Source organism: Zonotrichia leucophrys, chromosome 7 (assembly GCF_028769735.1).
Source record: "Zonotrichia leucophrys gambelii isolate GWCS_2022_RI chromosome 7, RI_Zleu_2.0, whole genome shotgun sequence".
Lineage (NCBI taxonomy): Eukaryota > Metazoa > Chordata > Aves > Passeriformes > Passerellidae > Zonotrichia > Zonotrichia leucophrys.
In genome coordinates, this window is record NC_088177.1 from 35,183,834 (window position 1) to 35,211,780 (window position 27,947).

At 41.0% G+C, this 27,947-nt stretch overlaps 1 protein-coding gene across 8 annotated transcripts in view; it reads right to left on the reverse strand.

Annotated features, from left to right (window-relative positions):
- Window positions 1-1,411: 1,411 nt before the first annotated feature.
- MYLK (myosin light chain kinase) overlaps window positions 1,412-27,947 on the reverse strand; it is a 196,111-nt gene continuing 169,575 nt past the window's right edge. For 7 of the 8 annotated variants that reach the window (XM_064719107.1, XM_064719109.1, XM_064719110.1 and 4 more), the window contains 8 exons: window positions 26,836-27,039; window positions 22,627-22,844; window positions 17,244-17,367; window positions 9,600-9,752; window positions 8,514-8,637; window positions 7,214-7,343; window positions 6,222-6,338; window positions 1,412-4,414 (listed from right to left, as the gene is read on the reverse strand). In XM_064719107.1, the coding sequence (XP_064575177.1) occupies window positions 4,161-4,414; window positions 6,222-6,338; window positions 7,214-7,343; window positions 8,514-8,637; window positions 9,600-9,752; window positions 17,244-17,367; window positions 22,627-22,844; window positions 26,836-27,039 (1,324 nt within the window). In that variant the 3' untranslated portion in view covers window positions 1,412-4,160. Of the gene's footprint in view, window positions 4,415-6,221; window positions 6,339-7,213; window positions 7,344-7,567; window positions 7,690-8,513; window positions 8,638-9,599; window positions 9,753-17,243; window positions 17,368-22,626; window positions 22,845-26,835; window positions 27,040-27,947 lie in introns of those variants that run through there. The other variant, XM_064719114.1, reaches the window with a different exon arrangement.

Consider the following 27,947-nt stretch of genomic DNA (forward strand, 5'->3'; position numbering starts at 1 on the left):
TGCCCAGCCACAGAACAGGGAGCAATGGCCATAAACTCACACAAGAGGTTTCGCCTCAACTTGAGGAAAAGCTGCTTTACAGTGAGGGTGGCAGAGCACTGGAACAGGCTGCCCAGCGCAGTCCTGGAGTTTCCCTCTCTGGAGACATTCCAAACCCAGCCAGACACGTCCCTGTGTCACCTGCTCTGGTGACCCTGCCTGGGCAGGGGATTGGACTGGATAATCTCCAGAGCCTCTTCCCACCCTACAATGCTGTGATGCTGTGTGAATGAGAAGTTGTAACTCATTTCCTGCTAAAGCTCCCTACAAGAGCAAAAGCATGGAAAGCATTACTTTCCCAGCAACAAACAGATCTGCCTTTCTGAACAGCCACAACAGAAGAATTTTAATTTTTTTCTCCCCTACAGAAATTGTAAACACGTTATGGAGTTACTTCCCCATTCCCATAAACATTTCTCAGTTTATTTCCCATGCATGTCGTGGTACAGTCCCTTTATGAGCAGTGCAGAATAACAGCATAAGCCTCACTCCCCATCTCAGAAAATTCTGCTTCCATCTGAGTATTTTTGTGGCTTATAAATTCATGTGCATATCTCTTGCAGACAATAGGGCTCAAAAGGCAAGATGATTTATGAGAACTCAATTTTCAAACAGCTATGCTTTGGTGCAATATTTCAATAAATGTAACAAATTTTAGAAAAACAAATCATTCATTATTCATGTATGCAAGTAAAGAAAAAAAAGGCCTCTGTTTGCTAAGTCTGACAGTCACTGCAGAGGAGAGGGCTTTGCAGTCCAGTGCTGCTTTCCTTGTCAGCACAGGGAAATGGGGACCCAGTGACTGCATGCCACGCATGCAATTAGCAAAGGTCTCCTCATCAAGCAGAAATGTGCACAGGATGCTTGGGAGGTTGGACAGTTTGGTCTTTAAGTAAATTAAGTTTCTGCAAATCCAGAAACACAAGTAGTGAAAAACAGCAGCCAGCCCCAAATTCTCCATTGTCTCCTGAGAGGACTGAATGTTATACAAAAGAAATACAAGGAGAATTAAGTGGCCCATCTCTGGCAGTTCCTGTGTCTTGCATAACCTCTGCTATTGGGGTTTCAGCCCTATGACACCCCAAGACTCTACTTCTGCAAACATTATACAAGTAAGGGAAAGTTTATAGAAAGAGGTAATGCCTTTTATTAAACATGGCTGGCAAAATGAGACAGGGTTTCAAGTACATAAAATATCTTTCTTCAGTGGAAATAGAATTCTATTCATCAAACAAAGCAAAAAATTCAAGGTCAAATACAGCTTGCAGTCAATTGCTCAGAGCTGAATCAGATGCACATCACATAATTTTGGAAGTGGAGGTCATTGTTTCCTGCAGAATAGAATGGATGTTAATAGGAAGCTAGAGGGAGATGGTAAACCCCTCGGAATATCCTTGGGGCAAAAGAAAAATAGGCAGGTTATAGCCTGTGGAACACAAAAGGAGTAGTGGAGGAGGAGAGGGAAGGGAAGATCTGTGCAGGAACAGCAATTCTGGGTCTGTGGGCTTTGGTACACAGTGCACCCACAGACCTTGCTGTGCCCGCAGGGCAGCCCAGCAGAGCCAGAGCTTTTCCTGCTTCAGGCAGGTGCCTCCCTGCAGTAGGACACCAGCAGTCACTGAACAGAGCCAGGTACAGTCACTGAACAAAGCCAGAACAGTCATGAGACAGTGGGGCACACCTGCTAAGATGGCTCTTGGAAGGGCTGAGGCTCAAGAAGCATGTTGCTACAAGCAGGGTGTTCGCACAATCTTTGCTTTAAGGAGAGTCTGTGTGGTCCTGCATGGCCTATGGTGATGTGGGCTGCATGACAGCAGAAGTCTGAATAAAGGCAGCACAAGCAGATTTGTGCTAATCTGTTTTACAGTTTTTAGAAACATTGGTGTAAGTCAGTATCTACATTGAGTCTTCCCTGATTTTTTTTCTCTCTTCCTCCCACAGTCTTCCAGAACTCTATGTTTCCCCACCATATGGGAGTTCCCAACTGTGAAACAAGCCCAGAGCCACCCTGGAGCCCCATCCACATTCCCATGGAGGCCTGTGGTGACACTGGGGACGTTGCAGAGCGCGAGGCCCCGAGTGCCAGCCCCAGGCTGCAGCTGATGGCGCTGGGGCAGAGCAGCCTCCACTCAGCCCCAGCCAGGGCAGGAGAAGGGCAGCAGCACCACAGACATCGGGGAGGCTCCGCTGTGGCCACCTGAGGAGAGGCCTGGCCAAGGTGGACGCGGTGACGCTGCAATAGAGCATACGAGGAGTGTGCTTTGTGGTAGTATTTATTTAGGAACCGTGAGTAACTACAGCCGTAGCAGTCTCATCTTTGCAATTCTGATGGTTTAACAAACAGGGAGAACATTAGCATATTTTTATTAAGGTATAAAATACACCCCGCTGCCTAAAACATTAAAAAAAAAAAAGTGAGGAAAGCTCTGTATGCTCTAAATCAGATTCAAAACCTTTCTGTATAAGGAGTTGTGGCAATACTGTGTTTAGTATAACAAGAGGTTTTTATCAATTGAAAAGAAGGACATGCTGGCAATCTGAACTTAGCAACAAAGAGTAAAGCAGTTACAAACCGTCGTGTCACCCACATTAGCTGAGCTTTGAATGCAGAAGAGCAAATCATATGAAACATACACAACTAGGTAATATCAAACAACCTAAGGTTGGTAATGTACACACCTGTATTAAAGTACACTGACTACTTAATGGTGAGGATTTAAGGTAATGTCTTTTTTTTTTTAAAGAGGTAACCTTTGAAATGCAAATGGTTGCACTTTGCACACAAAAAGTGGAAAAGAAAAAAATCACTTTTGGAATGATACATAGATATAAGACACACTGGTTTTGGATTATGCATAATCACCTTGCAGCCTCTGATATTACCTCTGAACAGCAAAAAAAAAATTAAAAAGTGCCAATACTGTGAAAGGAAAGCAAAGTTACTAAGTCTGAGTGCGTTAACCATTTCTGAGAAAAAAATGGGGTTTGGATTTTTTTTGTTTTTTCTGCGTTTTTAAAAAACGCAACAGCCTTACTGGTGCAGGTTCAAGACAAAAACAAGACAGTCAAGCTCATAAGGTAGAAATAGGTCCTATATAGGTTAAGATTCTTTGGAAATTGCTAAGAATAGAGGAGTTTGTAATCCAGGCTACTATCTTTTTGGCTACTCAAAAAATCTGTGGGAGTTTCCAGCTTATCATCAGTTGAAATCTGTTTTGCAATTGCCAAATAAATGCAAGTAAAACTTTAACTAACCTGGGATTCCATTCACAGACATGCACAGAGAAATCACTGATTGTGCAATAACCTGTTTTTTCACAGCAGCATATATATGAATCGTAAGTCTTTATCAGACTGACCAGAAACACAGAAAATATTCTCAGTCTTTGTGTTTTCAGTCTGTTTCTTAAGTAGGCAGCTGCAACTGCACTGAAGTGACAGGCTCCATAAGGGAAAGATGACAAAGTGGGATCAGCTGGCTAAAAGCAAGATCAGGAGTATCTCAGGAAGCCACCTGGATGTTTAATGCTTGCCAGAAATACAAGGGCACTAACAGCTCACTGTCAGAGGCAGTGAAAATGTTTGAAGTTTGGTCTGTGAGACTCTGCTTAAAGGAAACAAGAAATGAACCATGCCAACATACAAATTGCAATGCTGGCTGTGTCAAACCTTCCCTTAGAGAAGATGCAGCTCAGCCTATTCCTCAGGACTGGAGAGATTCACTGCATGTCTGGCCAACAATTCCTTTAAAGTAGATCTTGAGGAGCCAACTTAGCTGCGGTTTTGGCTGAGAAAAGTGATGGCAAAGAGCAATGAGCTCAGTAAATAGAGTATTTTTCTTTAAGATGTTCAGAATATAACTTAGTTTCCATACATGTGATTTTAAAAGTAGCTTGGGCAACTTAGTTGATGGCTTGCTTAAAGTCAATCCAATCATGCTAGCAACTTAAAAAGCCTGCTGGTTGGAAATAATGCCCATACATAAAGCTAACAGGTATCAACTGATCATGCTGAAAAAACAACCCCCCAAAGACCTACGTTTCACACAAGGTGCTTTTGATAACTTGGTTTTCTGAGCCTTATAAGGAGAGTCTTTAAATATATTTTATTTTAGCCTTGTTTCATTCTTCCTCCTCTTCACCTTCTTCTCCTTCTCCCTCTCCTTCTGCCATTGTTTCCACAAGGAGCTCTGCGGTGCACGTGGCTTCCCCAAGGCTGTTAACAGCTTTGCAGGTGTATTTGGCATCATCGTCCCCACACACTTCAGAAATAGTCAAAGAACAGTTCCCTTCCTCGTCGTAATCTATCTGGAAGTGACGGGACTCCTTGACAGGCTGATCGTCCTTGAACCACATCACCTCGGGGTCGGGATAGCCTGCGAGAGCAGAGAGAGAACAGCACTGCAATGAACGAGCATTAACTCAGCACTAATTGCCTTGTGCTCTAATTCCCATGTGGGGACGTGCCTATGTGTTGATAGACGAATATTTCATTGACTTCTATGGAAAATAAATGTAGATGATGTGAGGCTTTTTTACTTCACATTTACCTGAAACTGTTTTTTTACAAATAGCAAAAACTTCTCGTGAGCACTGCGGTACTCGCCGGATTCCTCCTTCCAGTCCCTGAGCAGTGGCTGCAGACAGTGTTTTGTGTGCTGTAGCCATCAGCCAGCAGGGAACTCCTGACAGTGCATCTGAGGCTCACGTTACACTGCAGTTTCTCCGGAGACAACAGCTCCCAACGCCGAGATTTAGAATTTCAAGTGTAAACTGGTTTGGGTTTACAATTTAATACCTTTCTCATGTTGCTTTGCTATGCTTATTCTGAATCTTCCTCTTCTTAATCTGCTCCTTAAAATCCAGCCTGTCCTGAACATTGCACTCCCTTTTTCTGTATTTGTTAGGGTGAGGAAGTCTAAGAAAAGCATTTTGATTGTGCATCTCAACAGGAGTTTCAGAGCCCTTTGTGAAGCAAATGGCTCTGCTAAGCCTCGGAGCAGGCTGTACAACGCCTGCTGCAGAACAATCCCTTATACAGTACTCTTGGCTGCTGTAACAAATTGAAGGTTTGTGATCTCAGCCAAGTTCTGGACTGGGAGGGGAGGATAAGTCCCAGGGGAGAATAACTCCCCACTGAGCAGAAATGAAGTGCAGGAATCCCTAAAGCAGAGTGAACATTGCAGCAATACACTGCACAGTTTGGAACATGAGCCGTGGTACATCCATCTGTTTTATTCCATGCAGTACTTGTGCACGTACCCACCACACTGAGCACCCATCAGCAATAATAATCCATCCTCACATCTCCACTGTGTGATAGGAAACCCAGTAAGGGAAAGATTGAGAGCAGAGGAACAAGCAGAAAGTCGATGAGGCTGTTTCTGATTTCCTCATTTTAAGATTATAAATTTACTTGTACGCATGCAGGATGGTACTGACCCCACCCATTTTGTTTTCACAGCTCTTCTTTCTGAATTTCTAGTTTCCGTTCACAGCTGAGATACACAAGGTTCAATCTCATTGCAGAAGTGCCACTGCTCTTGGCCTTCAGACTCTTGGGCTGATCATGCTCACACTCCTTATATGTCTTCTCATTATACTTTGCATATTCCAGTCTGAGGTTTCTTTCCTGAACTCATAAGTTAGAAACCCCCAAGCAACAGAACAGTATTTTCTAGATATGATTTATGTGACCAGCACAAGAATACTATCTTTACTTCTTATGCATATGCAGTTAGGGACTTTTTTGCCTTTAATGAAATGTATATATGGTTTAAAGTTATCTTGAGGTGGCCTGATCTAGTCTGTCCTTTCAGACAACTGACCTCCTACTAATTCTTGGTGTCTGACTGGCACTCTCTGAGTATACTATTGGAATTTATGCTTCTACTTTGCATCTTGCTCCTACTGTTCCCTCAAAAATCAAATTCTAGTTCTCACTTGCTATTCTTAATTAGTGATTCACACGTGGACTCCTGGAGACTTCTGTTCTAAGGCAAGTACAGAACAAGCTCCAAATAATTTCTGTTATTGCAACACATTTGTGCAGATACTGGTAAAGTGAAATGGCACCAACTCAACAATAATACAGAATTAAAAATTGAAAAAGTAAAACAATTACCCAGTGCAGAAAGTTGACAAGGAAGGAGAGAAAGAAATAGACATGCTTATTCAAAGTACCTTCAATTTTGCAGTCAAATCTAGCAGCACTTCCTTCCACAACTTCCAAGTCAAGGATTTTTTTAGTAAAATATGGCTTTACATGGGGCCTGTCTTCAGCTTCTTCGAGGAAAGCATCTGGAGGAGAGCAAAGAGGTAGTGAACAATATTACAGGGCATATTTTCAAAAGATGTATTTTAGTTTTTAATTACCAGATGGTAATGAAAGCACCTTTTATTTCACTTAATTCTGTCAGACTAATGGGACAGCAGGGACATTGGCTGCTTAGCTTTGTGCCAATCTTTTGCAGCTGGAAAAGGATTCAGGCCATAAATAGAAAAAAAAGGATGTTCAAGGCCAATGCTACAAATCCTCAGTATTTTTCCCTTGAATTTGTTTCTAACCAAAGCTGGACTTTTGCTAGGCAGAGGGATAAACGAGCCCCACTTGTATCAGGCCCACAGTCTATGTGGATTTGTCAAAATTGCTTGATTTTCATCAGTGTCAAACATTTGCACTGCTGAACTGTAACATCTGACTGTTACACACCACTAATTCACATTTCATGTGGGGACCTATGGGAGTAACACAGACATTTCCTTAAATGCCCTGTCTGAGGAGCATGGTTAGTGCAGGGTGTGTGCCATGGTTACAGCAAGTGTTAATACTTCATTGCTTGCTTGCTTCCATGAGAAGGCAATACATCACTGTCATCTTTGTATAAACATGCATTCCCAAACCCAGAGAAAGTGCAGCTGACAAATCTGCCTTAATTCTTTGGCTTTAAAAAGAAAAGAGTTTACTGCCTGGGCTTATACTGTGACATTTTGAGTAGCAGGACAATATAAGGACAGTGAATTTTTGACAGATTTCTTTAAAAAATAGGAAGATGAGAGAGAGAGAGAGAAAGCACAGTAATATCCAACTCAATTGGTCTCTAGCAATTTGCTAAAAGTTTTAGTAGGATTGATTCAGAGACAGGTGAAAATATGAGACAGAAAAAAATCCTTACCTTCATTCTCTGCTTTGTCAGCATTTATAGGGCTTGTAGGTGAGCTCCCAGAGGCCTTCCTCCCACTCATACCAGAAATCATTGCCATGGATGACAGTCTTCCTATTGCTCTGACAGCATGGCCTGTTTTCTAAGACATAACAGAAAAGGCTTCTGATCAATCCAGTCCAACAGGCATGTGATTTTCTGCAACAATCGTGCTTCGGACAAATTATCTGGGATCTCTGCAAACCTCACTGGAATTGGTGGACAAACTGCTTATATATAGCTCAGTTGTTCTAGGAGAGACAGAGCAGGCTGGACTGAATTACCAAATTTAGTTGCAGATATAAACTTCCCCTGATGAACTCATACCTAAATGAATGTCTCTGTTAGCTGAGGATAAAAAGCACTGTGCGAGAGGAGGGCCAGCAGAGAAGCCCTGTCCTGTGTAACTGGGACTGAACTCTGGTGGGGAACGCCTCTCTCCACTGCCTGCTGGGCTGGGCTGGGCTGAATTTCATCCAACATGGATAACAAGCTGATAGGAAATGAATGAGAAAGCACCATCTGCATGATGGGAGCAGACCTCTGACAGGACCCAGGATCAACCACCAGGCTACTAAAATATGCTCAAACTATGAGGGCTGTAGTACAGACACTTGTATTGCTTGAGCTTCGAGAAAGGAGTAGAATGTAAGAGGGAGTATAAGGTAGACCTACACAAGTTAGTATTTCATAGGCTACTCAAAAGGACCCAGGATTTCACACAGCAATTCCTGTAGCATGGCACAGATGTACCTGCTACTCCAGTTCCAGCATTAGGAAAAAAGAAGATAGGGAGACTAAATATGCAGAAAACCAGTCTGATTGAATGCATGGGAAGCTGGGGAGGTTCCAACAAGACTGAACTCTTGGCTTAGTAGAATTAAACTGCCATGAATTAAGGAACCTTTAGGAAGGCCAGGCAGGCAAGTTTTACCTGTACTGTTCAGGTTTGTTAAGAATTACACAATCCTCCAGCTCTCAGTGGCATGGGAAAAGAGAGAGAACCCCAGAAGAGTAGAAAAAACTATACTTGAGCTCCTGCCTTTCAGCAGCCTGAAATGGGATCATCCTGGGTAATCCATGTGCAGCTGTGCACCCTTCTGCTGCCCAGCTGCAGGAACCAGACCTGCTGTCCTGCATTCCCACCCTGGCCACACTGCAGCTTCCACAGCAGCAGGAACCCCCTGATGTGATGTGTTCCCCAGAATCATAAGCATTAAAAATAAAGAGGCTTGTTAGGATATCCAGCCCAATTCCACGTCCTCTTCATTACCTGCCATTTTCTTCTGGCCATATATTTCTTCATCCTATCTTTGGAAAGTTTTTTTGCTTCCATGTTTTTGGTGTCTTTTTGCAGCCAGGGATGCTGAAGACATTGAGTACAATTTAAGCGACTCCTGTTTTTGTATAAAAAGACCAGTCAGTGTTGTCAATAACGAGAGAGGAACCTACCTATGGTAACATTTTTTTTTTCTCTTTTCTGGGAGCTGATTTTTGTGTTTCCTAAATTTAGCAACAAAGATCACATGGTTTTGCTTTCCCAGCCATTCTAACTTCTTAAACTCACTTTCACAATTTCTGTAGATCTTTTTGAGAGAAAACTGTGCATTTTTAAGTGTTAATAAAACATTATAAAACAAAGCAGGAAAAGCCATTTGTTTTAGGCAAGGAACACATACAGCAGAGCCACAATGGCAGTGATTCAGCTGCTTCTTGCTGCCAGAACCCTGTCCCAGACCTCCTTTTCCTTCACTTACAGAGATTCCCCCATCCCAGCACTTAACAGCCTCCTGAACATCTCAGAACAGAAATGTCCAAATCTCTCACCACCTATTCTTCACTTTGCTCAGGGTGCACATGTAAATAACCCTCTGTTCTCCATCGATCCACTTGCAAATTCATTGGAAGAAGTATGTTTCCTTTCATTAGATCATTCTGCAAACAGAGTTTCCAACTCTGATTTTTTTTCCCTTGCCCAATTACTACATTTATAGGGAAGCTGCCTACTCAGAGGTACCACACTTAAAAGCGACACAAGGCAGAACTGCAACCCATTCAGACAAGACAGAACGTGTCACGCAGGAATGTTTGTCACGAAAGAGAGGGGATCAGAGTGGCCACACAAAAGCCCCGGGTGCACCTCGCCCGAGGGGAGGGAAGAGCACAAAGAGCTCCAAAGCTCCATTCAGCCCCTGCACCCTGCGAGTGAAATCCAGAGCTGCACACGGGCACGCACAGCTCCTTATAAAGTATGGCCAGAGGTGCTGCGGCCCTGGGGAGATGCACAGCGGGGAAACACGAGAGGCAACTCCGGCTCAATGCAAACACACAAAGTGCAGCACGTAAATCCAGCCTTTACTTCATGTCTTTCTTCAGTAGGTTGCTGATAAAGTCCTTGGCATCGTCAGAGATTTCATCGAAAGCCTCATCATCGAAGTCCCACGTTGCTGAGGTGACATTGGCAAGGGTTTCGTTGTCGTTGTCTCCCATGAAAGGAGAGAGTCCGCTGACCCTGGGGACGGAGCAGACACAGACACAGAACAAACCGCGTCAATTTGCAAATTACCGGAGGAGCGAGCGAGTTTAAATCGTGTGTGACATCTCCCATGCTCTGCACTTCTTTACAAATAAAAGCTTGCTTTAAAAACTAAGTTAAATTTAAAAGGACTCAAAACTAACTACAGATAGTCCTATGGGAAGGACAGAAAGGTACATTTTTCTTGTTTCCTTCTCTTTTCCCAAGACATTTTTGAAGAGAATTAGAAATAGGTAAAATTGGAGCAAAGTAGTTTGGTAAATGGCTTGTCTAGTTCTGCATAACTAATACTGGATTTTTCACACCAAATTCGGTGGAATATATTTTTTTCCCCCCTGACATTTCCTCAGAATCACAGAATTGTTAGGGTTGGAAGGGATTCTGGAGATCATCTAATTTCAGGGTGATTTTGCTGCATTTACTGTCAAACCAAGGGGGTTTTTGTACATTTTATTTCATTTACTCCTGCAAAAAGACCCAAGAAGAAAGATGCATAATGAAATAATGAAATCCACAAGGCTATTTTGTAAACAAACCCACCCTGACTTATACAGACAGATAAAGCAATGCTGCATCACTGCAGGCTGCGGAGTTATGCAGATGCATGCACAAGCAATTTGGTCTTTATGTTCTCCATCAGTCACGATGATGCGTGAAATAGAAATAATGCTCTCCTATAACCTAAGTTGAGCTTCCAAGGCTTTTTATACAATATAACTGATAAATTGCCAGTGAAAGGCAATTACAGAACATCATGGTGTCATTTTTGCAGTCTCTTTTTCCAGTCAAGCATTATCCTTTATTACACTGTGCATCTGGATATTTTTGATGCCTGTATATATCACGCTTTCAGTAAAAACTTAAAGGTGAAAGGTTGCTTATTCCCTAGAGCTACAAGTTATTCACTTTTCCAGGTCCTCCTGGCATGCAATTTACAGAATAACCTATTCTTCATGAATTTTTGCAGACTTTATTTGATTTCTCTGCACAATTGTGTTAACCAGTACTACTCCGTTCTTTTAAATATAGAAAAATAACTGTAACTTATTAGGGTTTTGAAAACACTACATGGAAATAATACTATATAAATATCATGGTGCCAGAGAATATCACAGAACAGACTGCTTAAAAAAGATTGGGGTCAAATAAAATGAGATTAATAACAGAATGATCTCCTTCAAAGTTATTTTGCTTCTTTTTAGGCTCTTCTTACATTCAAAATCTGATTTGTTTCTAAGTATTTTATTTTATAAGCAGAGCAGAAACACACAGTCTTTGAAGTCTCACACAGAGCAGACACTAAATCTTTTACCATTTCTGGAAGTTGTGTGCAGTACAGCAGACTCTAGAATCTTATGTGTGTACTTCAGAAGCTTCTTAGTAATAATACATGAGCTGAAGATAAAAGGTTTGTTTATTCTCAGGCAGAACAAGGTAAATCAGAACAGAATGTATTTGCTGTCTTACTTTCCATTATATGTGGTGCACTCGAATGCAGCAGTGAATCCTGACTTTGTAAATGGGTAAGGTGGCATAAACCCATTTATGAAGATATAACAGGCACAGGTTACCAAAAGCTGAAAGTTGAACGTACTAGAAATGCCTCCACAAAGCCTTTTTGCACGACTGTTCCTGTGTTTGATGCTTGCTTTACAGGAGGAGAGAAGGTTTGTGCCGGGCAGGAGAGCACTGCAGAGCTGGCACAGCTGTGGGCAGCGCGGGCTCTGCTCTGCCCGCACCCCCTGCAGCCCCCACGGGAATCTCTGTCCTGGAGTCACAGAGCATTGCTGCAGGGCCTTAAACCCACCTCCTCTCCAACATCTGAACATTTGTCAGTTATGACAATGTCAGTCTTCTCCATCGTGTTTTAACTAGAGATAAATCTCTACAGACCACAGTTCTGATTTTGGGTTCCACACACCAACTGCTGGTTTGTCTCGTTTTTACCTTGTGGTAAGAACAACAGTCTCAGCCAAGCCAGCAGCTCATACAATGACAGGTCTGTGAAGTATTCCTTTAGCTCATTGTCAAAAGAGGGGATGTACATTTTCTCTTCATCCAGTTAAGCTCCGTGCCCATGCTTGGGCAGCTGAAGCAATAAAAATTGCATTTCCCTTCAATACTTGATCGAAGAATGCCAGAGGTGACCTCTGCACAGTATTACCACAAATAGTGCTGTGCAGCTCTTGCACCACATTGGACAAGATTTTGGCCTATTTCCAGAGGTTAAAGCTGCAGCAGTGAGAGATCTTATGCATACTAAAAAATCTGCTTTAGGTACAGGGGCATTGCTTCATGTAGAAACACCACTGCTCTGTGGGGCTGTAAGAGGCAGCACTTGTGCTGCATGTCCCACGCAGCTTTTGAAGGGTGAGGATGAATTAAGGGTGAGAAGATTTGAGAAGGAAAAAAATTCTTTGGTTGTTGTTTTTGTTTTTGTGTACTTTAAAAAAATATTTTAGAACTGTACTACAGAATTATCTGATAAAATTTTAAATGCTTTGGTAGGATTGCTTTATCCCTTGCATTTGTTAAATTACTAGGTGGATCTCAGTTAAGCCTCCACTCACTTTGTCATTTCTGAACACCAGTGTAACAGTCCCCATTCAAACATTTCAATGAACCTATTTTCATATTTCTGAATGTGCTGTTGCAGATTTACAAAGCTAAAATAATTTTCTCTCTCTACTACAGTTTTGCACTGTGAATCAGTTGCTTGTTGTGGAAGTACTTCTAAGGAAAACTAGATCCTTGTCTAGTCAGAAAACAAAATCCAGGAACTACTGTAGATTATAGCCAGCAATTTTTATCTCTAGCACAGATTTCACTGACCGAAGTCTCGGCTGTTCATTTCTTAATAGCCATTTAAAGTAATAATGGTCCAGCAACTCTTTTGACAGATAATGGAAACAATTTCTTTTTGGAATGCTGAAGTGATAAAGATGAGCTACTGCTCCAGAAAATTAACTCTGAGCTTACACTGCGAAGTTACTCTTAGACAAGCAGCAGGCTGTTTACTGAAAACATTTTTCCAGTTACTTTACCAGGCATCTTCCTGGCATGTTAAGAACCTTTTGTTTAGAAAGTCTTTCACAGTTTCCACTTCTAAATAAAGAAGAAATATATTTTATCCTCTAGGAGTTCCTTAACATTTATTGGTCTATCCTAACAAAGCTGTGAGTGCAGACTTAGAAACATTACGATGAAAAGGGTCCAATGTGGATGCAGATTCCATTGCCTATGTAACACCATGGCATTTCAACTGGAAATCTTTGCATTAAGACTCCCATTAATCCAGGGAAGATGGCTTTGCTGCTTGTCTAAAGGGTCAGACTGTGAGCATTCCTCTGCAAGCATCGCTTTCAGCTCCAACTGGGACTGCTGGCACTTCTGATAAACCTGTGCAGGGCATGTCAGATAAGCATGGGAGGATGACACCTGCACCCTGGAGATCATGTAGAGAATTAATTCTTTTTCAAGTGAACTACAGCAAAAAAATAGTCTGAAGATATTTTGTCAGGGACTGATCCATGGGACACTTAGCCCACTCTGGTCCTCCCTGGAAGAAGCAGACCACTGAGCCCATGTAAAGGAAGACAGCTCATTGCTGAAGCCAGGGTGTTATTGCTGTTCTCCTCCTTGTTTTACATGCCCAGTGGATTAATGAGGAGCCACAGTTTGCCAGTGCCACTGAACAAAATAAAACATTTTCTTTTGAGCGGTACAGTCTGACATTAAAGCCTTCCTAACTTGGTTTAAGGAAAGAACAAGGAGTGCTCTCCCATCTTTAATATAAAGAGGTGTAAATTTTTAACATTACATAGAGCTGAGTGTCAGCCTTGCTTTATCCAGGTTCCAAGCCACACACCCAAAAGACAAACGATGCTGAAAGATCTTTCAACCAACCCAAACTGCCAAACAAGGGAGGGGGAAGAGCAGTGATGAACGACACAATGGATAAAAGGGAAAGAGAATGTTTGAAGAATCAGGGTGTGTGCTGTTAGGAAGGGGCTGAAGGGAAAGAGTATGCAGCAAGATCAAATGTGATATTAAAACACAGCCTAAGATAAAGTATATTAAAAAATATTAATTGACAGAAATCCACTATGCTGAAAAGATAAACACAGCCTGGCACTGATAAAGCAAGGAGACTCATTGGAACACAAGCAGGGGTTTGAATCAGCCACAGACAATTCCTCCCTGAAACTACTTGGATCCTTTGGTGCCAGAAGGAAAAGGGCAACCCCCACATTCAATGTACACCCATGCAGTGCTGAAACCTTAGACTGAAAATTGGTTTGAAACAAAAACTAGAAATTGTTTCAGATTACTAAATATTCAGAACAATGATTATCCAAATTGATCATCAGAAAAAAAAAACTAGAAATAGAAAAAACATGTAAATTCAGCAATGCCCAGAAGAAAAAAATGGAACAGAAAGAGCTGGAAAGAATTCAGGAGGTTTAACCTTCATTAGATACAGATTATTGTAAATGCAGAAAGAAACATTGAAATAGACATAAATGGAGATGATATACATGAGCTATAATATTTGTGGCCTGTTATTTCAAAGGCAATAGATCAACATAAGTATGTGGAACAGCACTGTGATGCAGAACAGGACAGAGTACAAGATAAAAGTGGAAGATAAAAAACATGAGGTAGAGAATACAAACGGAAATTTAAGGAAGAATAAAGACAGATGAAGAGACAGGACTGAATAAGTTATCCAGGAAGATAAAAAGGATTTAATATGTACTTTAGAAATGTGGAAAGGGAACCTATGAACTGTAGGATGGAATTAAATCAGTCTTGCCATAAGGAAGACAGATGCAGTATCCCAGCAGGGAGTGCAGTGTCTGTACTTACATCTGCATAGCAGAGGGCTGGGGGGAGGTTTTGCTGCAGGGTTTTGGAGGACTGCTGTCACCCTGCTTCCTACTTTAGATTACAACCCAACCATTTATTCCTCTGCAGGGAAGACCCTTCACTCACAGAGATCACTTTAGCAGCTCTCTGCTAAAGCCAGTTTGTGTTCATTGTTGTGCAGCACATCATGGAAACACAGTCACTTTCCAGGCAGGTGTTTTGTCAAGTGATGCTGTGTGTGCTCCCTGCTGTTCCCTTGGGACAGAGGGTGGGCACAGCAGCTCTGGGCCATCAGCTGCCTCTAGCAGAGCTGCCCTTACATCCAGTGCTCTCCTCTGCCTGCATGGCCCCACTCCCACGGCAGGGGAGAGGGGATGCACATGCCCAGGTGATGGGCACAGAGATGGTGTGTGAGACAGATACCAAGTGAGTGTGTCTTGCACTTCAGGCACGAGATTTGGTAGCTCTGAGCTTAAAATCAAAATGGGAAAGCAGAGCTGCAACTAAAGAGAGATGCAGTTCTCGTTGACTTTCATTTACATTCTGTAATGATGATGTGATAGGTCATTTTGGATAATGGCTCATAGTTGTCAGTCTGTGAAAATAGCTGGGCTGTAAGAAAGTTAAGAGATTGGGAATAGTCTGGGGTGGAGAGGTAAAGTCCAAGTGATGACTCATGGGTCTTCCCTAACTTCTATTACTTTATTCTTATGGCAAGAAAGACAAAAGCTGATTATCACTGCTAATCATTACGGTGGCAATAGCGATGCATCAAAAGAAATATTCTTCACTGTTTTTGGGTAATGTAGTTTTTCCCTCATGACGGGTGAATGATCTTAAATATACCTCACCAAACAAGTAATTTCATAACATATTTCTCAGGGCATATCCAATCAGGCGAATGAGTGTAACACCACCCAACCTCACCAGCTGAACGGTGCAGCATCCAAACACCCTGCTTGGCACTGGGAAGAAGCAGACAGGTCTTTGGCAGGACAGGTCCCCTTTCCCCCGTTCCCTTCGCTTTGTCTCAGGGGATGCCGCTGCTCCCCAGCAGCGCCGCCCTGCAGCGGCAGCCCGGGCTGCATTCCCCGAGCGCTCGGTGCCAGCCCCGGCGGGCGCCTCGCTGCTCACACCGGGAGCGCACGGGAACCCGCCAGGGGCGCTGATCAATAACACCGAGCGGCCCCGAAGGACGAGCGGCTCCCCGAAATGCGGGCGGGGCCGGGCGGGCTGCAGGCGGCGCTGCAGCACCGGGCGATTCCCGGTGTCCGCACCGAGCGATTCCCGGTGCCGCCAGCACCGAGCGATTCCCGGTGCCGCCCGCCCAGCCCGCTCCCGTCCCGGGGCACGGGCGTCTGTCCCCGCGCTGCTGCCTGGGTGGGCTGCCTGACTGCAGCCACCGAACCGTCCAAAGCAGCTTTCCAGATCTAGAGAGAAGTGCTTGGGAGTGAATGGAAAATAGAGGTCCTGTAAATAAACTGGCAGAGCGAAGCGACCTTGAGGCGTGGAGTACACTTCGCATCTGAAATGGAAGATAACAGAAATATCCCGAGGCTTTGCTGGGAGCAAGAGGGAGTTGATGTGGCCGCTTTTGCATAGGCCAAGTAAGGAAATTGTGTTGCTTGGTTTGGGAATGAGAAGAGCCTGAACAAGTGCAGGCTCATGAGAAAAGCAGGAGTAGAGACAACTGAGTAAAAGCGAGGCAAACAACTGTGCATTGCCAGGTCAAGGAGCAGGATACCACTCTTTAATAAAGGAGGAAAGGCATCGAGAGGAGTCTTTTAAAAGAACCAATGCAAAGCAGATTTGCCACTGACTTACTACTGAAGATGGAACAAGGGAGAAGGAACCATGCTCCAAACAAACCTTCTCTTTTCACTTGTTTATATGGCATTGAATGTGTAAAATCACTGCTGGAAGAAAACCACTTGCTGGCCTAGGCATGGAGATACTATTTCCATATACATTTCTCTAGATTCACTGATGTTTATAAACATGCTGTATCAAATGATATATAAAAATCAAATCTAATACTCAAATATGTAACCAAGAGCTGCAGCCAACCATCTGCTAAAGTGTTGCAATGAGCTTAATCCATGTTGCTTATAAAATGTACTTATACAGTGGCTTGTGCTTGGTAATAAATTAAAATGCACTGTGAACAGATATGGCAATGCTGGGGTACTTCAGTGTGTCCCACGAGACCCCAAAATTTTGCAAAAGTTTTCTCTCATGGAATAAATAATGGAAATTATTGGTTATTAGTGCATCCTCAAATAATTCTTTTAACATCTGGAAAGGAAAAATTATTCAAAGTTAATAATAAAACAGTCACATTGTCTTTTTAAATGAGATGGAGCACTGCTGATTTATGATGTAAGAGATGCAACATCAAATAGTTGAATTTCCAGAACTGCCAGTTCTGCAGTTTACCAACTGCACCCTTCAGAGAGCAGCAAAGTTTTATTAAACATGATGGAGCTGCTAATTAGAATAAAAAAGGCCTGAAAACTTCAGAAGTTGATGAAAATTTTGTATGTTCAGCAACTGTCAGGATTTGTGAATTTAAAGGAAGAAGAATAGAAAAGTACTCACAAAATGTAGCAGATAACTCCTATACTCCACATATCTGTTTCATATCCAATAGGTTCATAGTTTATAACTTCTGGAGCCACAAACTCAGGTGTCCCAAAGAGAACTTTCAGAGAGCCTGCATTTTCTGTGAAGAATGAAAGAGAAAACCATTAACTGCTGCATGGAGACTTTCAAAAATCATGATAATTGCCCAGTAACTGGAAAACCACATTTGCCCTAATATTTGTGGTTTCATTAAAGAACCATATCAGAAAAAATAAATGATGCCTGGATTGCTGTTTTCTTAGCTGATATATGTCTAGCAATGAAGAATTATTTATTAAGCATCCTCAAGCACACACAGCACTGTATAAGGCACGTAAGAAGGTTCCTATTGCAAGGAGCTTCCACAAGATTAAATCCATGAAAAAGGAGAGACATCAGTACTTAATTCAGATTTGTGTATCCTGAGGTAAAAAAGTGTTTGAGCCTCCATCCCTTTAGCAGTTGCACAAGAGAACTGCAGCACTCCAGTGTCAGAAAGAAACTATAGTTTTCACAAATTATTGAACATTTTTCAAGGCTTGGGGCTCTGCATGTTGTAGTAAAAAGAACCAGTCATGATAGAATTGTAACATAGGAAATAACTATTTCAATAGTTTGGGCATGCTGTCAAAACCAGGCTGCCTACAAGCACACCTGTGGTCAAGGGGAAGCACAAATCACCAGCTGCCAGTCACCAGCTGCTCCAAACTCCTGTTCAACTGGCCTGTAGCACAGGTATTCTAGATCTGCTCTGCTTAAACACTCTGTGGATGCTTTTTACATGATCTACAGTGAAGCCACTGCTTCCAATATGAACTGAAAGAATAAGGTCATGAGACATGAACTGGCTTGACATTCTTCTTGTGTTGACCCACCAGCATTGCCCTGCTGGAAAATACAGTGATGGAGGTAAGAGAAAAACCTGTTCATAACCAAGTGCTGCCAGATTATGCTGACAGTGTGCAAGTGAGTGATGTGTCTACCCTCCAACATAGTGTGAAACACAGAGTCATTAAGCTAAAAATTCTCAGGCAAATCTCAGTGGGCTCATTTTTATCAGTGCTTGTTCTAAATCTGATGGGAAGAAGAAAAGAATAAGCAAGGTCAGGAAAAAAGAAAACTAAGTAATAGTTTAGGGACTGGGGAGGAAAAAACCCCCACATTCCAGTAATAGAATTGCATTGTAAAAATATAAAAATGTCAGAATATAAGTTGTGTCTGACTTGAAACAGGCTTGGATTTAGGTTGAGAAACTCGTGTCCAGTCTGCATGTCTGCCTTCAGTGTATGCCTTAAGTGAGAATTCATTAGGTTTATCTTTTGTGCAAGAGCAGAAGCCAGATTAGGCACAGTAGAATGTCCTAGTGAGGAACCACTGCTCTCCCAAAGAGATTACCATCTAAACAAAACAGATATGGATGGGAAGGCAAACAGATGTAACACATTCCAGTCCTGCTCCTGTTAAGGTTACCAGGAGTACAGGGATCTGCAGCTCTGCAATCAAGAGAAAAGCTAAAAAATCCTCAAACAACAGCAAGTCAAAGTTTTGAAGAGTCTACAAAAGAAACAACCTGTCCACAACACTGAATCTGAACAGAATATTTTTATTTACCAGAACTTAATTTAGGAAGTTTTGCAACATAAATACTGATCCCAGTACAGACTCCACTCCCAAACTTAACTCCATTGAAAGCTCTTAAGGCATTTCATGAAATGCAATCAAACACCTGAGCTAGTGCTCTTTTGAGGCACCCAAATCCCCAGTTTACCAAATGGAATCTGAAACATCTATGGGGTTAATAACTTGCCTAATGATTGAGCACCATGCTTGAGGCAACTTTGGAGCACAACCACAACAATTCACTTGCAGTTGTGCCAGTTTCCCATTTTAAATGTTGTGACACCCTTTTTTGCTCTGGTCAGGTATGGTTATAGTAAATTATTTCCAGAAACCTCATTTTTACAAATTTTCCCTGCTCCCACCATTTTTAGAGACAGAGAGAAGGATGCCTGGGAGCAGCTGCAGGAAATTACTCAGAACCTTCCATGCAAATTCACCAACATCAAGATCCTCCTGCTCTCTGACTATCCTTTAAAAAGCAAATTCAAAAAGTATTGCACAATATCCCTACAGTCAGATAAGCAGAGTTCTCTTACTCCAAAAGGTATGATAGTTTTTCTAACATGGCATCTAAAATAACTTAGCCTGAAAGAAGGGCAATGTGCTCTCCACAGTGGCAATGAGGAGTCAGAGATCACCTTCTCTTTTGAAGTGCCAGCAGAAAGCCCAAGATCCCATTTTCCCATCTGCCTTCATTTTAAAGTCAACACTTACATTTTTTTTTCAAATTGTCCTTAAAAGAAATGACTGAAATTTATCACAATGAATCTATTTTCTAAAAGCTTCATCATGATAATCTAAATTCAGGCTCAGATTTTCACATCCAAGTTTGGAGGCTTTTCTGTGCGCTGTGTAAACTACCATGAGCAACTATGTATGCAAAAGGCTGGTGTATAAAATGTGCTGCCCACAGGTCAGAGAAATGTGGGGTTTTTTTGAAAACATGGCATTTGAGTGCGAGCATACAGTGTGAAACAACTGACACAGCATTTTCTGTGTATAAAAGAAAAAAGAAGGGAAAAGAGTAAGACCCTTTATATGCAGCAATATGTCAAGTCTTTACCCAGTTGTTTACAAGCTTAGTACACAAGTAAGATCTGTGTTTGGATATCCCTTAGTTCAGATAGAAAGCTGACAAGCTAGCTGGAAACTGTTGCTGACACTGTATATAATCAACTGGTTAAAAAATATATCTTTACAGTACTCAAAAACCATTCTCTTTCTCCTTAAGAAGTTTATCTTAAACAATTTTCTACATGTGTTCCTCAGCACACCAAAAAAGGTCAGGAAAATATCCCACTGCAGCTTTGGTATTTCCTGACAGTGCAAGGGAACTAATTAGCTGCAGGAGATGACTGCAGAAGGAGCTGATCCTAATATCTTTAAAGCTGATCAAAACACTGAATATTTAGAGGCACTAGTTTGCATTAGTTACAGAAAGTCAAATCTCAGAAGTTGAAGTGCAGAATCAGCCACTGCTCCCTTCAGCAATCCCTTGGCTGAGCAGTTTCTGCTCAGTCAGGGTCAGGTCTGTAGGATGAGGGCTCCAATCCCACATCTATCAATGTCAAAGTGAATTTGACAGCCAATTTCAAAGTCACAAAGCTTGAACGAACACAAGGAGGAGGAATGTGCCCTCAGTGCACCACATAAGACAACTGGCAAGAAGCAGGCATTAGTGAAGTGTTTTTAGCTATTTTTGTAAGTAAATGAAACAGTAAAAGTTGCTTTCTGCTCTTGGAACTGAAATGTTACAATTGTTTTTTGCAATTAAAACAGTGCTTCTGCTTGCTGGGCATTGAATGGAAAGGACTTTTCCCTTCCTAGGGCATGCCACCCACGATGGAGTTACCCAGAATGGCAGGCTGATGAATAGCAAATACCTACAATGGAACCTGGCAAGAATTAGCAGCATATTAAGCCAAATGAATGCACAGTACTGTAAAATCAGAATCAGCATTAATGCCCACAGCTGTCATCCTTCTACATTGAGAGAAATTATCTGGAGTTTAGAGATTTCCTACCTATGGCAGTACAGCTCACAAGCTGCTGTCAGCCATGGCTGCACTGTGATGCCACAAGATTACCAGAAAAGTGGGAAAGCTGGTGGATGTGAACAGGCTGCAGAAAACAGGATCTTCTGTTTGCTAAATGTGGGTTCCACTGTGCTCTGAAGTTAAAAAGGTAGCTGAAGAAGTTTCTATAAAAAGGCCATTCCATGTTTACTTTATATCTCTTGTTGATGAAATCCACTCAGTGCAGCAGTAAATGTACAGTTTTCAGGCTGACAGCTGGAACATCATGGGCTGAAATCTTTCCCACACCTCTCACACAAAAATACCAGCACTGGAACTTAGTTAACTGTTCATCTGTTTCCTGAACAAGAACTAAATCAGTTCATGTTCCCAGAACACTACTGGCTCTATATTGGTGAAGGAACAGAAAGTGGCAGTGACCTCTTTTTTTAATAAATAAAATAAACATCTTAGTGTCCATGTGACCAAGATTCATTTAATACACTATTGGAGCAGAACATAATCTAAAATTCTTCAAAGCAGACTTCTTTTCCCTTATTCATTCAACAAACCATTCCTAGTTTGTTTTAGTAAAATTATGTTCTTGGGAATGCAGTAGTCTGTTACTTAAGTGTTAAAAGAAGTAGGATGAGCTGCATTTAGGCAGATAACTAAAGGTAGATGGTAGTATTTCATCTCTACTCTCTCAAAAATCATTATTACTTTTAAATAAGTTTTAAAAATTTTAAAACTAATACTTTTTCAAAATAGGCAAAAGAAGGCAAAAGATTTCAAGTAAGAATCCAGCAGTGGACCCTGTTACATAGAGAGCATGAATTCAGATAAGTTGTCCCAATCAATTAATGTCAGGACAGCCACAAATCTCAGCTCTCCCAGTGTAACAGGTTCATAAACTATTTTTCTTCCTTCTAATTCCTGCAATGATTTTTATTTCTTTTGAGAAAATACAAGATGAAAAAAGATCTGTGTAGGATGTTGGTATTGTTTAACACTGAAAATACAACTGAAGAGATTCTTTTTAGAGCTGAACAATAGGAAGACAAGAACCTCTGGAGGTCTTTGGCTATCAAGTTGCAGATCATGTTGGAAGCTTAGACCAAAACGAATGATGGAAAGCAGCTAAAAAGCAGCGTAGGAAGAGGAAGGGCTTGTCAAATGGAATTTCCCCTTGTTGCATTATTTTTAAGTACTGCTATTACACAGCTCTTTATAAAATTCCTCTTATGTTTAACATGTATGACAATATCCTGCTGTTTAAGATAAGAAATAATAAAAATGACAGGAAAATGTAAAATTACTGTAATTATCTGAAAGGCTTCTTGAGCATCCCCTTAATTTCTGCTGTTAAAAAAAGTTTCAAGGATTTGTAGTATTCATGAAGTATTTAGTTAGAGAGTTAGTGCTTTATGGCACCAAATGTAAATATTTTTTAATATTAGTATTACTGTGTATTTTAGGTGGAATCTACAGGGATATCCTGCTGTGGAAACACATACATTCTGTAAACCCCACTGCAAACTTCTCTAAAAGCTGAGGTGCCCTACTCTCATTCTTGAATGTCTTCTTTTCCCTTTTCTATTTTTCCTAAACCCAGAAATATTTATAGGAAACATGTATTTACTCTCTGTATAATAAAGAGTGAATGAATTACTGCTTGTCCTGCCCTCTCCCTTGTGATACTGAAATAGGCAGAGATTCATTACCTAATCTCCTTGCGAGACCAAAGTCAATGAGTTTGATGCTGGTACCAGTCTTGTTGACACACATAATATTTTCTGGCTTCAGATCCAAGTGGACAATACCCTGCTTATGAATGTATTGAACTCCTTCTGAAATCTGCTTCATGTATTTAATGCACTCTCTCTCTGTCAGTTCAAAGTCTTCATCAATGATCCGTTCAAAGAGCTCTCCTCCAGAAACCCTATGAAAGACAGAATAAAAAGAGACTTCTGTAACATGTTCATTTGGGGAATAATCAGGCTTTCTTTTTACAGCAATACAGAGAGCTCCAGCTTGCAGCACAGCAGTCACTTTAGGATGCAATGTGTGTTTTATAATGGCATTTTCCATAGATAAAGGGGTCACGTGGGAAGAATCCCCTCTTTGTGTGGTATAAATCAATAGATGTTTTCTGTTCTGAAACCGTGTTGCAGGTGAGGACTGCGAGACACCACTGTTGTTATTCCAGGCAGGAGGGGTTTGCATCCTGCCTCGGGGACTGTGTCACCTGCAGGTGACAGGGAGTGTGTGCTCTGTGACTGCCACCCTGCAGACACGTGCTCATAGCACTGCTCCCGACTCCGAGCACGCACTTCCCATTTCTCCTTTCCCTCCTGTGAGCCAGCAGTGCACAAGTGCTGATAACATAGTGTAGAAATAAAACTAAAATAGATGAAATGGGTCCCAGGGAAAGAGGACAAAACTGCAAAGAGATGAGCAAAAATTCAGGAAGAGAGATTGAGAGTGACTAAGGCTGAAGGAAGAAGAATTCCGATGTTATGGTTAACTGGAATGCAAAGCTCAAAGGGTAAATTACTGACCCAAGTGAGCTCAGAGGGAATTTCCTCCTCAGCCATGACAGGAGAAGGATATAACCCACAACACTTTCTAAAGTGTTGGTATTTTTAGCTGAGCCCTGATCACACTCCTTGTAGGTCAATTCCATTTTAATGCTAATTTAGGATGTGAAATAATTGTCCTTTCCTGGGTAGCATCTCCTGGATTGAACTGTTCGTGCAACTGAAGTGGGACATTTTTAACCTAGATTTAATAAAGCATAATTTAAATTGTGGCTTACTGGGTTTGGTAGGCTTTTTCATTCTGTTTTTGTTTGAGTTTGTGTTGTGTTTTGTTTTGTTTCTTTGGGATTTTTTTGTTGATTTTATTTTGTTTTTTAAATTTTGATTAATCACTCAACTGGTTTATCTGCTTGCATCCAAAGATGGGAAATACTTTTTTCTTTCTGCGGGTGAACGACCCCTAAAGAAAGAAGCACACAGTGAAGAGCAGCTTTGCTTTTAGAAATTAAACACACTATGGTCTTTATATGGTTTAATATTTTGCAGGGTTCATGGTTATTGCCAAATGCAATTGCACATTGCAGTTACAGAAGGAAAACCCGCAGCTGAAAGGCGGCCTTGCCATGCTTGCAGGTTGCCAGATACATGATTATATCCCTCATGAACCAAACTGAATTTGAAACATCTGAAGTTCTGGATGCATTTCTTGCTTTGGCTATAAAATTTCAGAAAATATGTAATTAGAAATGCATTTGTGGTTTCCTATGAATATGAAAATAGTAAGAAGAGCATGTGCTTGACAAACAGCGAGGTTATGTTGGATTAGAGCACATTTGTAACATAAAGCAATAGTATTGCCAGACCTGTTGAATAAACATGCAGGGGATCTAGTGTGTTGTTGCTTTGCTAAGGCATTAACCAGTATGGGTGTTTATGAAAACATCTGCAGGAAAAAAGTTTGTATGAGGAGTACTCTGCAACTCCAAATGATAATCATCCTCATCCTAAAATGCACCAGTTGTTTCTGACTGTTTAATGCAGATAGTGACGACTTATTTGTACTATAAAAGTGCCACCCTTCCCAGATCCCTAAACGGAACACTTTTCAGAAATTCTAACATTTCTCAAGCCCCACTTTTTAGTATATTTTTGTAAATAAACCACTGTTAATACACCTGCCTGCTGTTTTTACCATGGGAGCTCTCAACACCCTGGTAGCAATGGTAGATTAAACTGCAATGCATTTATGGGACGAATACTCTTGCATTTATATCAGGAGCCAAATCCAATTTGATTTTTGCCAGGTTAAGAAGCTGAATAAAATTAGTGTGAATGAGGTTCTACACATACACAGGAGGAGAAGTTGGCTTTGTTCAGTCACAACTAGTTCAGAATCCAAATATCTATTTTTTTCTGGATTCTCCTCTTTTCAGTCTTTTCTACATGAGTCATACAGGAAAATATTCTTATCTATGGAATCACAGAATACTCATCGAAGGTTTTGGTCCAGTAGGAACAGTGAGAAGAATCCACCCTGGAGTTGCCCAGGCAAATACTGAAGTGCATTTTTAAAAATCTACCTTAGAAAAAAAAAATTTCAATTAATTTGTACTAGCCTAAATCACATCAAATGATAGAACCTAGTGCTAACATTTTGCTCCAATAATCTTAATTTGCAATACAATAATCTCCTTCTGTTCTATGTCAAAATAAACTGACTATCTGAAGTATATAAAACTTTGAGGCACTTAGCCCTCAGTGCTGAATTAAAGTGTCAACATGCTACTATTTTCAGATTTACTTTTTCCACTGAGATTTTTACAGTGGAACCAATATGTTCCTATATTTGAAAAGGAAATGCCTGAGATTTGCCTCTGACTTCCAGTAAATGTTAGATGGAATGGTTTCCAGGCAAGAGCATATCATTATAGTGTTTAATTTAAAAGTAATAATAAAAAATCTGATTTTATTTTGAATATGAAATCAAACCATAAAAAATAGTGTAATGAGAAATATTAAAAGGAGAGACTATGAAGTTTAAAAGGTTCCAGGAAAGATATGGGAATAAAATTAAAATGAACAATTTACAATAAATAACAGGAATAAAAATCAAAGGGTGCTTCTCATCAATTTGAGTAGAAGGGGAGTTCCTAAATGCCAGTCACTGCTAAAATCTGATTTAAAACAGACTGATAGCAAGTGAGCTTGATTTATTTGAAATCCATGCATTTAAACTCTGGTGGAAATGAAACAAACAGCTTCCATTGTAAGAACTTTTAAAGCTATTTCCCACAACTTCTTTGATATGCAAAGAAATATTATATTGGCAGCTACAGCAGAATTGATCCCTTGGAGGCTCTTTATCACTACAGGTGCAGCTGCTGGGCTGGGATTGTGTCAGCTGGGTAACAGGGCAGTAGAGAGGCTGCCAGGTCACCTGACATGAGGTGCCACACAGCTCCTCACTGCTCTGCTGCTGCTCCACACAGTGGAAATGTTGGGGGGGCTCAAAAACCAGAGAAGGCGTTCACCCCAAACTAAAACCACATCCTTCTGAGGCTGGGTGACAAAACTACTTCAAATTTGACTGCAGTTTTCTACATTTTTAAAGAGTAAACCCCCTTTGCTGTCAGGGGGGAACTAATGGAATATAAAGCCATATGCTATTCCAGACTTTCTACATCTCCCTGTTTTCCATTAGGTCTGCCAGCTCTCAGTTCCAAGCTAAGTAGGGTTCCCTTCCCTTACCATCGGCAGTTTGCTCAACTGCTCAATTTAAAAATAAAAACACCTTCCTGCACATAAGTTCCAGGGCTGTAAAATCCCATCTCTGAAATATGCCAGTGCAGGAGTAGTTTGCACATAATCTAAGCAAGTGCCAAGGAAGCAAAATAGACATATAGTCTCTTTTGCCTCAAACAATTTATATCTTACTTAGAACTTCCAGCCAGAAAAAAAACCCTGCTTCTCCTTGCATCAGAGAGCACATGAAGTAAATATGGCAGCAGAAGTGTAACTAAAGTAACTTCTTGGGAAAAACATGAGGATTTAATTTTCTTTCCAGTTGGCACTGCCACAAGTATGGGATTCATACTAAGCAGGTGCACTATAGATGATATAAATATTGCTCATGCTGGCCATTATTGTTTGTGAAGACTGCTCAACACAAGTTTAGAACTTCCTAAAGTAAAAGAAGTTCACCTCAAACACATTTTAGATTCTAAGTGAAAGTCCAAAATGCAGCTAATTTTGTTGCCACCTCTCCCAAATGGACATCCAGGCTCTGCAAATCCTGAAGGATTTGACAGTCTTGTGTCTTTAAGTTGCTACTTTTGTACACACAACTATTTTCAACATTATTAATTTTGTCAGTGTGCTCTGCTTTATACTTACATTTCCAAAACCATAACGATGTTGGCTTTTTCTTCAAAGGCATCTACACATTGGACAAGTTTTGGATGATGTAGGCAGTTCATGATGCTGATTTCTTCCCTTATGTTTTCTTTTTCCTTAGCAGAATATGCTTTGAAAAATTTTCCTGCCCAAACTTTTCCATTCTTCTTTTCAACAAGCCTGAAGACTTGTCCAAATTTTCCCCTGAAAATATAGAACTATTTCCATAAAATGTTTTCGCAATATATGAGCCACAACAAATAGCAACAATTTACTAAATATTCCAGCACAACAATCTACTAAATATTCCGGCACAACCATTCCATTCTGAAATTAAAATGTCTTAGTATCAAGTAATATTCTATACTGATCTGCAAGAACTTTTGAATGAATACCATGTTTAGAGATACTCTGCCATTCCAGTTAACAAGTCTTACATAGGAGAGTTCAAAAACTGGGACTCCTACCAGGCTTTAATTCAGGTCTTTTTGCACACAGTTTTCTATAGGTCATACACCTCTGAAGATGGCACATCTCAGGTACAGGATTTAGGTGAAATCAGAATCTGAATGCTCAAGGCTTCAGCACTATTGTTTCCCTTTGCTGTAATGTACAATTCTTAGCTCTGTGTTACACTTCTCAGGATTTGTTCATGGCAGCACAGAGGATCCCCTGGCCTTCAGCACTGATCACTGAAGGATTATCATGGCCTGCAGTTCACACCAGCACGAGCTGGGGCCCTGAGAAACACAGCCAGGCTAATCACTGACCTTCTCTCAGCAATAGCATTAATGCTCTTGGGATTATGGCTGCTGTCAACAGAGATTCCAGCCCGTGGGCAGGATAATCTTATTACCACTAATGGGTATAATGGAAATGCAAGTACACAGTGTGTACCTTTTTCTTTTCAGATAGCTTTTAGGACACTGAAAAACGAATGCATGCTCTAGCTTTCTTCATATGTGGGCTCTATTTGCCAGAAATACATGTAGTGCCTATTTAAAATTATCAGCTAATAGAAGCAAAGAATCTTTATGGAGTGGAAGCCAAAATACATTGAAAACTATTTTTACTGCAAGAAAGGAGCCCAACTGGGATGCTGAAAGTGCAAG